We start from the raw sequence: 13049 nt of genomic DNA, 5'->3' as shown, positions 1-13049 counted from the left end.
TGATGTTTCAGTCCCAGAGCCAAGTTTCTGTTTATTGTCTAATGTGCAAATTTACCCCATGCAGTACGGCTGTATCTTCTATCCTCCAGTACTATAGGAGATTTCCATCTTTATTAGTTGCACTGAGAGTTTAGGAGGTGAAGCAGATTCTGTCTCTGCAGGAAGTCCTCATTGACAAATGTCCATTTCTGTTTGACCATATTGCATTTGGTTGGAATATAGGTTTACTAGATGCTGTCTCATTATCTAAGCATGAAACATATGCAGAAGACAGGCTGGTCATGATTCCAGGGTACTGTTTTCAATTTTTTAGTCCAGAAGAAAACAATTGGAGTTTTCAGTGGATCATGGTTGGCAGGATGGCCCCCTACTTCCTGCAAAGATTCCCCTCCGAAGAGCAAACACTGCTCATCATTGTCCAAGCCGCTGCTGACAGGCACTGTACTGCTGCAGGGCCCCAAACAGGTCTTCGAAAGAAACATCTCTGTGGGACGGCAGAGAACTGGGGACAGAAAACAAAACAGACGACATTAAACCAAACAACAGTACAGATATAAAGGCCACAGTTCATTGGTTCTTCAGCCCTCAGTCAGTTTGGGTTTCTGTTGCTTTAAAATTTACTTGTTTGGTTTAAAGAAAATCCTCCTTTGTTCCTCAGAGACTGATGGAATTACTATGTTTTTGTATCTCCCACATCTTCTCCAGAACTGGACGCGTTTTGGCCGACTTGATCAGCCAGTTTGGGTGCTTTAAAGGTGAGTAATCCTTTCTTTTCTGAAAGTGTGGCTTACATCCTGAGCTCTGCCCTGTTGGTTTGGTGTTATTTCTGAAGGCTGAAGACTTGGAAGTGGTTAGCTCGGTTGTTGGATGAGCATCATCTCTGATGCTTCTCTTCACAGCTAACGCGCATCGAGCAGCGGGAGCAGCTGGTTCACATGCAGTCAATGGTCAAAGTTTGGATTACGCACATGAGCAGTAGCAAGTGTAGGGGAAAACCCCAAGAGAAGACCGGGCCTGAGTTAGCTGCTGCTGGGGATTCCCAGTGACAGCTCACTCTGGTATCCCACAGAGAAATAATATTTGAAGGCAGGATGTTAATCTGGATGAATTGACAACTCAGACTATTTTCAGGAGCAATGTTTTGCATTAAAATCATATTCAAACTACTTTTTACCAACTGATCACAGCAAATATAGCAAAGCCGCTCTTTCATTGAACACAGAAGCAGCAGAAGCATCAGACGCATCTTACTGGACACTTTACTGGACGCCTGACCTTAATGTGGACAAGCATCAGAAATGAAGCAGCAGGAGCTTTTTTTGCTTCTTAGAGTGCGTCTAGTGTGAACGTAGACTTCTCTGTTCCAGACAAAGTTTCACTGCCTCTGGTTTAAATCTGGTTAAATCTATAATCATTGCTAACTCATCATAGGGAACAATGATCCTCCTTTACACTTAACTAAACATGATCCTGCCGAGTTCCAAAAGTCCATCTGCATCTTTACCGTCGACCATTGTCGTGTTTCGAGCCGTTGATCAGTTATCTTTGGTATCTCGTTTTCCTCTGATACCCAATCTTTGATTGTCCATGATATGTCTGTACAGTTCCAAGCTGCTAATGTGAAACACTGTGGCCAAGGGGCTGCAGCTTACATGAACTCTGTGAGTCTGATATGCCAGGGGAGGAAACCCAACATGCTGTTCACTGGACCGAACTTCACCACCAGCTCTGGATCTGGGATGTTTTTACTTTCTGAAAAAAAGAGAATAAAACAAAAGTGGAAAAAAAAATCAATCAAATGTATTCCTTTAAAGAGACCATACTAGGGTTTCTAATGATGCTACCCCAGAACAGCAGCTCTCCAACTCTTTCTTGAAAATGAAAAAGAGAGATCATATCTCTACTATCCTGGCTTCTCTTCATTGGCTTCCTGTTAAATCCAGAATAGAATTTAAAATCCTCCTTCTCACATATAAAGCCTTAAATGGCCAAGCTCCATCTGATATCAGAGATCTGATTGTTCCTTATGTTCCTAACAGAGCACTTCGCTCTCAATCTGCAGGTTTACTAGTGGTTCCTAGAATTTCTAAAACTAGAATAGGAGGCAGATCTTTTAGTTATCAGGCTCCTCTCCTGTGGAACCAACTACCAGTTTTAGTCCGTGAGGCAGACACCCTGTCTACTTTTAAGGCTAGGCTTAAAACTTTCCTTTTTGATAAAGCTTATAGTTAGAGTGGCTCAGGTTATCCTGAGCTATCTCTATAGTTATGCTGCTATAGGCTTAGACTGCTGGAGGGCATAGGGAATCCTTTTTCATCATTCTATCTCTATTCTCCCACTCTGCAGAATCTGTTAGTTCAATCTCTAACGTTCTGCTCTCTCTGCTTTTTCTCATAGTAGCTTCATCTGGTCTGTTCCTGTTTGGCTGTGACTCCATCCTGGAGAGAAATATCAGCTGTGCTGCTTCCATCAACACCTTTGTTTATAGATGTTGGAGATCGGCCTGTTTTCCAGTGTAGTCCTGTTTCTCTGACTGTGACTAACTGGATGTGCTTTCTTCATCCTCTGACATGGGAGCTGGCTTGGAGCTCGTCTGCCTGGCTGTGTGTTTCCTGGACGGGGACGCCTGTGGAGCTGGTTGACAGTTGCCTTTTGTATCTATGCTTCTTTTTCTATGTCTGCTTCTGTCTCCTTGAACCCCAGTGGGCCTCAGCAGATGGCCGCTCACACTGAGCCGGGTTCTGCTGGAGGTTACTTCCTGTTCAAAGGGAGTTTTTCCTCTCCACTGTCGCTACAAGCATGCTTAGTGTGAGGGATTGCTGAAGAGTCAATGAGTCGATGCAATCAGCTGGTTTTCCTTAGATAGAAAACTTTGAATCCATCTGACTGGATGATCTGGTGAAGTGCCTTGATATGACAGGTGTTGTGAATTGGTTCTATAGAAATAAACTGGATTAAATTAAACAGAGTGGATCAAGAGTCAGGCTGGTTTATAACTGAGTTATGATTTTTAAACCAGTGAAGCGCAGGCAGCAAAGAAAAACGGAGTTACAATGTCAGAAGATTGAGCGTCCAACAAGACCATCTGAAAACTTAAAATGTAAAGAAAAAAAGCTTATGGTGGTCCTCAAAGTGGCCGCCCAGTCTGAAGACATAAAATGTACTCAGGATGGGGAGGTCAGCTGAAGCTTAGACTAAGTCTAAGGTAACTGAGCAACAGTAAAAACACAATGAAAACTGACCATTAACCCAGAGCTGCAGCTAGCAATTATTTTCTTTTCCGTCGATTATTTTTTGATTAATTCATCAATGATCAGTGCTCTGCCTTCTCTGAGTTTTACTGAATGAGATTTGTTTTTGTAAAACACCCTAGAGCTCCCTCTGGTGGTTGTTTTTGTTACGCTTAAAAGGAACTAGAGCAGGAGTCTCAAACTGGTTCCATAAAAGGTCGTGTGGCTGCAGGTTTTCTTTCCAACCAGGCAATAGCACACCAGACTCCAGAATCTAATGAAGTGAGTCCAGTCTTAACATGATGACCTGAATGGAGTCTGGTGTGCTATTGTTTGGTTGGAAAGAAAACCTGCAGCCACACGGCCCTTTCTGGAACCAGTTTGAAACCCTTGAAGTAGAGGAAGCAACAGTTCCAAGATGACAGAATGTAATGCCAGAGAGTTTCTCTGTTCAGCTGAGAAACCTTGATACATTGTTGTGTTTGAAGGGATTTCTTAATGTTTAACATGTTTCTTTGTTTGAGTGATGATGGTAACTTAATTTCTACAGGAATATTACTGTAGATAGCTTCCAATGCTAGTTAGCTCATACTATGTGTGGTATATCCAAGTTTTACGATGGTCAGAGAGAGGGCAAAGGTCAGAGGTCATTCTTCAATAAACAAGCAACACTCCAAAGGCAGCTGAAAGGTCTGCTTCATCAGCTGAAAGCTGAAGCAGACGGATCGCGAGGATGCAATCATAGGGAAGCAAAATGTTGCTTAACACTTCCAGAACTCTGATCCTACTAGAACTCCCACTGACCGTCAATTTGATGGGTGACATTTTTCCCAATGGAACACATGAGTTTTCTTTTCCATGCCAAATCTGCTCTACAGCAGGGGAGGGGCTCCAAACCTGCTGAGCTGAGCACATAAGGTCGACTGTTTTACCAGTTCAAGGATAAAATCTCTGTGTGATTTTCAAACACCTCCTGAATAAAACCAATGTGTTTCTATTTGCTATGTCCAGGAGTTGGTAAAATACAGCCACAGGCCACCTTTGAGTTGGAGCTTTTCCAGAATACTTTCTAATCATCTGATCAGACACGCTGACCTGTGTGGTTATAGTAGACTATGGTTTGGCTGTTGGGCCTCTGACTGAACCGGCTGAGGTGTGGGCGGTGCTATCCACACCTCGAATATAAGTTTCACTATTGTCTGATGGGTCACCAACACGTCTGCATTTTCCTGTGGGTGGGTGATCATCCTCAACTCGCTGTCAGGATCTGAGCTGCTTCCTACCCAGTCCAGCTCATCGGTCACTCCCCCTCCCCCAAATCGCTATCATCAATATTCTCAAGCATTTCTAAAGCCTGTTTCGCTGTTAGGTTTCTTCTGAAAGCCATTGTCATTTGTTAGCCAAAGAGTTCTAGGTAGAATGTTGGTTGCTAGGAAACTGTACCGGACATCAATCGTCTGCGAGAAAAATCTACAATGCAACTGATGGAGCCGTCAAAATGACGGCTGTGGGAGAGCGACGTAAAAGTAACCATATTTATTTTTTCCGTTTTTATTTGATTAAAAACACTACATGCAAATGAAGGAAATATAGAAAAGGGAAGAGTCAGTAAACATTAGCAACATAAGATTAATGTAAATAAAGTTATTTCCCTTTAAAATCTCAGAACCATGGAGCATCCTCTTAAGTGGGTATAGAATATGGACAGAAAATGAAAAGTTTTCTAAATATTTAGATTGTTTTACATCCTGCTCTAAGCAGGTCTCTCTCAGCCAAAGGCATGTTTCACAGTCTCTAGACTCCAGTTAACAATTGATGGATTTTAACATATCATTAGAGCCATACCTCTGAGAAGAACGTCCAACATGGAGACACTGATGTCTTTGGAGCTCCACTCCTTCTTTTCCACAGAGTGACAAAGTTTTCTTGCTGCCTGGACAATACTAGGCTTCCCATCCTCTGGAGAGAGCACCTTCACCGTGGGTCTGCAGGACACCACTGGAAAAATAGACAGGAGAAGATGGATGCTGACAGGGTTGGATGAGCTGGGTGGAAAAACCCGCCGGCTAAAAGCAGCCAACATGTCAACAGAGTTAAACCCCAGCATGAGGGGGCTGCAGGACTTACCCAGGTGCTGGGGTCTGCCTGTGCTGCTCTTCAGCACCTCCATCTGATATTCAGGGTGAGCTCCACCCAGCAGGTGGTGCTGCTGCCTCACCACCTCCTCCTGAAGGCAGGAGCTGTTCTTCTGGAACAGACCTATGAACAGAGCAACAGGTCAGAGAGTTGCTTCAGAGGAGGCCATCCGTCGCCTGGACCCCCCCAACACATACAACCAATAAATTCCAGGTTCACTGGGTTGCCATGGCAACCAGACAGACGGCAGCACCATACAGGAGCTATCCTATAATTGGGGAGTGGCGGCGTAGTGGTTAGGGCAGGCGTCCTGCAGGTTTTAGAGGTTTCTCTGCTTTAGCACAGCTGATTCTGGTGATTGCAGTTCAGTCTGTTAATCAGCTATCCATGGAAATCAGCTGTTCTGGAGCAGGAAACCTCTAAACCCTGCAGCACAGCGGCCCTCCAGGACCCACTATGGGGATGTCTGGGTTAGGGCATAGATCTTGGAATCCAGAGGTTCTGAGTTCAACTTCCATTCCCACAGACTGCAACTCTGGGTCCCTGAGCAAGACCCTTAACCCCACACTGTTCCCTGGGTGCCGCACAATGGCAGCCCACTGCTCCCTATGGGGAGGGGTTAAATGCAGAGTGAATTTCACTGCCTTGTACTTGTGACAGTGGAATGACAATAGAAACGCTGGGGGAAAAAAAGAAGAAAAGTGTTTATCTGGGTCTAGGATCAATCGGTGGATCATGTGTTCACTTACAGACAGCAGAGCCATCAGAGCTCCAGACAACCACCACAGAAGAAGAAAAAATGGGCGCCTGAATGACATGATGGAAGAACAAGTGTTTAGATGGATCCATTGCAATAATCCGGGCCTCGTTTATTCTATGTTAACAGATTAAGATGCTTTAGGATTAATCCACCACCTTTACTTTGGTTTTCAGAGCCTGGTTATGTTCTCATCTTTTAACTTTAGGAAATGTGTTTCTACTCATTTGACAGATAGATGTTCTTCGTGGAAAAATAAAGGAGTCACGATGGAATGGCCAGATGTCCCAGAATCTCCTAAAACGCTGGCATACGCCGAACTTTCCATGCATTTTTCCAGTTCTGGTTGTATACATAGAGAATTCATAACCAGTCCAGAACTTCAGTCCAACGACAGCCTAACTTCTGCGTAACGCACGGCAGCGTAACACCCATGAAATGATGCACAAGCCAGTGTCCTGAGGGGGGCAGCGATGCACCCGGAGGCACCCGGCCTGCAGAAAAAGCACAAGAAGATTTCTCTAAACTTTGCAGTATTGGTATTAACCTAAAAAGAAGGTTTTTGGGGTCAGCAGATTCAGTTATCATGCCAAAACAAATGACCTGGTTTAACTCTGTATAGACAGAAGAGCTTGAATTTATGACGAACAGTAGTCGAGACTCCTTCCATGTCTTCTGCACACTTTGTGCGATGTGGACGTAAGCAGTCGAGGGAAAGCTTCAACTGAACGGCATGCAGGGACGGATTCATGTAAAAGTACTAAACGTGCAGCAGGTACGTCATCAATAAGGGCTTTATTTCATGGGGTTTTGTCGCCCCTTGATGCTAAAATAACTTCTACAGGGCTGTGCAGAGTGGACCACACTGTAAAACACCAGCAGTCCAACAGTGCAGACCGGCAGATTTTCAGGGACTGGCCCTCAGGTCTGCTGCACACAGACACTGGAGACCACGCCCCAAAACACTGAAGCTCTTTGAGAAGAAAGCTTTTCTTTTACAGCAGTTTTGTTATTTAAGTCAAATAATAGGCTTCTTTTATCAAGTGTTACCAGTTAAAGATTTGTTTAACATTTAAGTCCACACATGTTATGCAATCGGCACTTGAAAAGATTCATCTCATTGGTCACTTTGTTAACACCATCATTAGACTTAAACTGATTTTTGTCATTTTGTTTACACCAGTCTAAAACAAGAAGACATTTTTTTTGGAACAGCTCTCTGGACAATTTCATCTTTTTTAAAAGACATGAGTTATGTAAGTAATTAAAGTCATGTATTGAATAAATACAAATACTGGGATCTAGAGCTGCAACTAACAATTATTTTGCCAATAAATTAATCTGTTGATTATTTTTTCAATTAATTCATAATCAGATAACCAAAGGTTCCTTAAAGAATTTTTTTTACAAAAATAAACCAGGTGACACTAAAACTTTTCCCTTGAGCAGTTCTGGATAGAGCAGATTGACAGAGGAAAAACTTATTTTTATCTTAAATGCAAAATGTTGATATATTTTTTTTTAAATCTTGGTATAATTGCTGCTCTAAGTGGGTCACGCTGTCAGCTGAAGGAACATTTTAGAGCCTCTAAGTAATTACTAAGTTATTTGACGATTATTTCAACAATCGATAAACCAAAATTAATCAGATTAATTGTTTCAGCTCTACTGGAAACTAATACTTTTTTTTCTTTTTTTAACTTTTCATCAATATTTCCTATTCTGTTACAAAAGCATCCTCTTTAAGCCTCACACTGTACTATAAATGACACTATAGCAGGTTCGTATGTACACCTGAGTAATTTATTTAAATGCAGCATAATGTCCTCCTATAGAAATGGCCACCATGATCCACGGGCCAATAAGATCCTAAATGTTATGAGCGCTGCAAATTGTTTGCGTAATTTCAGCCTTGAGAGCTGTACTATTGGTGACCATCCATAGGAGACGAGGAATCGTGCCAGCATGGTTTGAAAATGGTCGCAAGAACAAAGCTCAGTACGGTTAACTGGTCCAAGCTCGGTCCGAACCTGCGCGGATCGGACTCAGATGACGGCGTGGATCAGTTGGGCGGCGCGGATTGGTTTAAGATGGGTGATGGAAATGGGGCACAAGGTGGAGAATCAGGAACCAAAAAGCTAAAGAACTGCAAACGGCAATAAACGGAGCTCAGGGAAAATGAACTATGAACTACTGGATATGCTGGATAGCTCTCACTGAGATAGAGTCCAGGTCTATTGTAGTCAGACTATGCAGCCATTCAGCAGCAATTCCCTGGGTCTGACAGGAAGAGAGACGCCGTTACAAAGTAAAACACTTTGGGGAAAATACTAAATAAAATCTGTTAATCAGTTTGGAGTCACACAGAGCGAATATAGCAGGAAGGACAGACTGGACAGAAACAATCAATGAAACATTTTAAAAAGCAGAATAGTGGACCTATAATAGGAGCTCAGGAGGACAGGAAATAGTTACAATAGAGAGTGTCCTTTAAAACAAGGAGGGACAGCAGAGAGAGCAGCTTATCACTCTCCTCCAGGAAAAAAAAAAACCTTTGGAAAACTTCAGGAGAACAGAAAACAGATCTATAGTGAAACAGTGATCCTCCAAAAAGCAGCTCATCATTTTCCCCTTTCTGGTAAACAGAAAAAGGAAAGCTCAAGCTCAAGCTTAAGCTCAGGAGGATTTAGAGAAACCAATGAACCTAACAGTCATGTTTTTGTACTGTGGGAGGAAGGAGGAGTTCCGGGAGAGAACCCACACCTGCTCAGGGAGAACATGCAGACCCCATGCAGGAAGACCGCGGGCAGGTACACAAACCCAGAACCTTCTTCTTGCATTATATCCTACTCCCTATTTATACACCAATAACTGCCTCTGCTACAGATAGCAGAGGCGTAGCCGCCATGTTTCCCCGCCGTGTGTTTTCTAGCAGAGCTGCTGCAGTCATATAAGCATCACCCTCAGAGGTTCCCGCTGGATGGTTCTGTCCTGGAAGCTGTGATGCCCGTTGGTCCCTCAGCAACACTACCCACTCCTAAGCTGATGCTTCCAACCACGCACAACAATTCTTGTCCCCTCCATCTCCAGCAGGGTTCTGTTGTCATGGTTTTACTAGCTGCTCATCAGAGTGCCGCTGGGAGCTGCTAAATGCCCCTTATTATGGTTTCTGACACACATGGAGAAATGCTCCCACTTTATGTCATACAATGGCGGATAAAACTGAAGAGTGGCCAAATAGAGCTAGAGAATGCCCTTATCTGGATTTACCAATTAGTTCAGAGGCGTTCAATTCCTGAACCACCTGCTTGAAGAGCTGCACGCTGATGAGAGTCGCTTCCAGACTAATTTTCTTCTTAAGTGAGCCGAGTTTGATGACTCACATAGCCCACAGGACACCAGGACAAGGTGGAACCTCTCACTGATTGGCTGCTGTCAAGCAGGAACAGTTCAGATTTTCCAGCTGAATAATCATAATTGAACTTTATTGATCTCATTTTGGAGAAATTAACTCTCTGCATTTAACTCATCTTGGGGAGCAGTGGGCTACCATCGTGCAGCGCCCAGGGAGCAGTGTGGGGTTATGGGTTTTGCCCAGAGTGCAGGCTGTGGGGATTGAACCGGGTGTTTGGAACCTTCCCAGAGACCCAGCACACTGCTCAACCCACTAGGCCAACTCATAGGCTGTATAACAAGTATGGACCTCCCAGCCTCTCCAGGAGGGGAGAAAGTGCTGAGGAGGAGAGTCTGGCTACTATCCCAGCCTAGCCTCAGGAGGAGCAGCGCTGTTTGGGTCGTGGATCAGAGGACCGGCTCTGCATGCTGCTTCACATGAGTTCTATAGACTAGGGAAAGGCCTTGAGCCAACATGACACCCTTCCCGTCTAGGCCTACAGCCTGCAATGACTGGCAGCTCCTCCGAGTCTGAGAACATGGTTCTGGATCTGAAAAAGGAGGCTGGTCCCTTAAGGTTGGAGGAGACTCTCTGCCTGAAGTGGAGGAGTTCAACCACTGGGTTCATCAGTGAGGGGAGTTAAACAGATGGACCGGTGTTCTGTCAGACCAGCATACCTATAGTCAATACTCAAGAAGTCAGATTTGCATTTATCCCTTTACCTCAATGGGATTGTTTCCCTTTAGTCACATAGGGGAAAAAAAACAATTTAAGGTCAGATTGCCATACGCTTCAAAAAACACTAAACAGGCAGTCACTTTTTGTATGTGACTAAAGGGATACACACCTGTTGATGTAATATAAAGTCTATTTTTTGTACAAATCTAAAGGGATAAAATAAAGGATTAAATTAAAGAGATGAACAGGTACTGAATATGAGTATGCTGGTCTGACAGAGCAGCGGTCCAACCACAGCATCCCAACCCTGGCTGTATTTCAAAGATGTCATAGAATGCATGCCTAGTTTCCATTGTCATAGATGAATAACGATAGTTCAGGGGGTCAAATGGACGTTCAGAGAAGTTTAAACCCTATCAACACCTCCTAAGGCCATCACAACTGCAAGCTGGAAGTAGGATTCTGTCACTGAGCTGTTGATAGCAATGTATGCTAGCAATGCTAGCATATCTAGCAATGCTAGCATACCTAGGGTGAACAGACTACTACTGGGTCGCTGACTAGACAGGACCAGGCATCTGCTCCGGGGCTGGTCCAAACCCGACCCGGTGACGGTATGCAGAAGCACGGAGTCCAGGCTACCTTCGTCAGGTCGGGTTCGGTCGCTCCGTCCCCCGCTGCCCCCGTCCACCGGGGTTCCCAGACCAGCTGATGGCTCGGTCCTGCTGCGCTTTATTCGACCAAAATCCTGGATGATTTTGAAATTAGGTCTGAAAAGCAGGACATGTCCGGGAAAAAGAGGACATCTGATCACCCTTATCAACAATTTGATGTTTCAGTGAGTGAGTGCTTGTTGCTGTGATGCGTCTTTGCTCAGCAGCTTTGCTTGCTTTAAAAATCAGCACACAGAATAAATCATCTAAATATTCATGAGCATACCATAAAAGAAAGGAAACCTGTCGTTTCATTCTAGTGCTTTTAACCAGGCTTGCATTAGTGCTCATAGAACAGCATATATGCCATTTTCAGCCCAACCAATGTTACACACCCTATTCCCCCTGAAGCTCTAGGCTCCGTGGTACCCCCTGAAGCTCTGAGGCTCCGTGGTACCCCCTGAAGCTCTAGGCTCCGTGGTACCCCCTGAAGCTCTGAGGCTCCGTGGTACCCCCTGAAGCTCTGAGGCTCCGTGGTACCCCCTGAAGCTCTGAGGCTCCGTGGTACCCCCTGAAGCTCTGAGGCTCCGTGGTACCCCCTGAAGCTCTGAGGCTCCGTGGTACCCCCTGAAGCTCTGAGGCTCCGTGGTCCCCCCTGAAGCTCTGAGGCTCCTTGGTCCCCCCTGAAGCTCTGAGGCTCCGTGGTCCCCCCTGAAGCTCTGAGGCTCCGTGGTCCCCCTGAAGCTCTGAGGTCCCCCTGAAGCTCAGAGTCTCCGTGGTCCCCCTGAAGCTCTGTTGTCCCTCTGAAGCTCAGAGTCTCCGTAGTCACCCTGAAGCTCTGAGGCTCCGTGGTCCCCCTGAAGCTCTGAGGCTCCGTGGTCCCCCTGAAGCTCTGAGGCTCCGTTGTCCCCCCTGAAGCTCTGAGGCTCCGTGGTCCCCCTGAAGCTCTGAGGCTCCGTGGTCCCCCTGAAGCTCCGTGGCCCCCCTGAAGCTCCGTGGCCCCCCCTGAAGCTCCGTGGCCCCCCTGAAGCTCCGTGGCCCCTCTGAAGCTCCGTGGCCCCCCTGAAGCACCGTGGCCCCCCTGAAGCACCGTGGCCCCCCTGAAGCTCTGTGGCCCCCCTGAAGCTCTGTGGCCGTGGAATCACCTCCATCTTGTCATCATCACATGTTTTCATTCACTTTTAACTCAGCATCATCCTTCAGATTTTAAATGCGGTTCCTCATAGTGAACAGTAGTAGTATTACCGTGGTGATCGTACACGCTGACGTAGGACACGCCGATGGCCATACACCACACCACTATGTTAGCGACGTCCGTGTAGCTGAGCTCCTCCTCCGCCACTAGGAAGCCGATGTGAGCCGGTAGTTTGTCCAGCGACTTCCCGTCAGAGATCCACCGGGACAGACGCTTTGCTCTGCCGCCATCGGTACCAGCGGCCTGCGGGTAGACCGGGAGCTCCGACATGGGGACCGGCAGCAGCAGAGCTGCCATCGTCCGCTGCCAGAAGCGCTCTCTCCATGAACGGATACTGAGTCGGAACCAGGAAGCTGTGGCTCTCTTGATACGGACCACCGCTAAGAGAAGCCGCCATATTAACCCGTAAAGCAGCGCCATGACAGCTGGAGGAGGACCGCTGGGTCTGCTGCAGCTGATTCTTCTTCTATGGTGTTTACAGATTATTACCGCCACCAACAGGACGGAAATGTAATTCAGAAAAAAAAAGAAATTCCTATACATCTTTAAATCTAAAAAAAAAAAAAAACTAAATTAAATACATACCTATACACTCACTCACACACACATAAATACTAAATCGTCTCATCTAATATTGTGTTTTTTAAATTCTTAATAAATTACTTAATAAGTGCTTTAACTATATCATGTGATTGATGCTTCCCTAATAAATTGACCATATTTACTTACATATTCCCCTTTCCAGTTATTTCCTCTCTTTTATTTATTTTCTATAATAAATGAACACATGATCTACTCCTTCTGTTTCCCCACAATAAGAATAATCACCTGATGGATGTTTCCCTATCATTTTTAAACCACTATTTAAACTAGTGTGCCCAATCCTCAACCTGTTTATCCTTACTTCCTCTCTCCTATTCATTATACTATGATTTCTTATCATTACGTCCTTCTGTATTTTATGTAAATGCCTTCCTCTTTCTTCTACATTCCATCTCTCCTGCCA

General features: G+C 45.1%; 1 protein-coding gene across 1 annotated transcript; it reads right to left on the bottom strand.

The window, feature by feature from the left end:
- Positions 1-12506, bottom strand: nus1 (NUS1 dehydrodolichyl diphosphate synthase subunit). The gene is made up of 5 exons (XM_038270523.1): positions 12094-12506; positions 5358-5489; positions 5076-5228; positions 1653-1752; positions 1-502 (listed from the first exon to the last, which is right to left on the bottom strand). The coding sequence occupies exons 1-5, from the start codon at positions 12461-12463 to the stop codon at positions 412-414; spliced, it is 846 nt and encodes a 281-aa protein (XP_038126451.1). The 5' UTR covers positions 12464-12506; the 3' UTR covers positions 1-411.
- Positions 12507-13049: the final 543 nt, after the last annotated feature.

The sequence above is a fragment of the Cyprinodon tularosa genome, unplaced genomic scaffold (genome assembly GCF_016077235.1).
Source record: "Cyprinodon tularosa strain WSP-4 unplaced genomic scaffold, ASM1607723v1 ctg764, whole genome shotgun sequence".
NCBI classification, from domain to species: Eukaryota; Metazoa; Chordata; class Actinopteri; order Cyprinodontiformes; family Cyprinodontidae; genus Cyprinodon; species Cyprinodon tularosa.
This window is presented reverse-complemented; position numbering and strand designations above follow the sequence as displayed.

Bases quoted from the DNA above. Each gene is read 5' to 3' on its own strand.
- nus1 (XM_038270523.1), bottom strand. From the start codon at position 12,463: ATGGCGCTGCTTTACGGGTTAATATGGCGGCTTCTCTTAGCGGTGGTC. The intron at 1,753-5,075 runs GTATGGCTCTAA...TCTTTTTTTCAG, and splicing joins GTTGGACGTTCTTCTCAGAG to AAAGTAAAAACATCCCAGAT. The intron at 503-1,652 runs GTAAGCTGCAGC...TTCTGTCCCCAG, and splicing joins ATCAGACTCACAGAGTTCAT to TTCTCTGCCGTCCCACAGAG.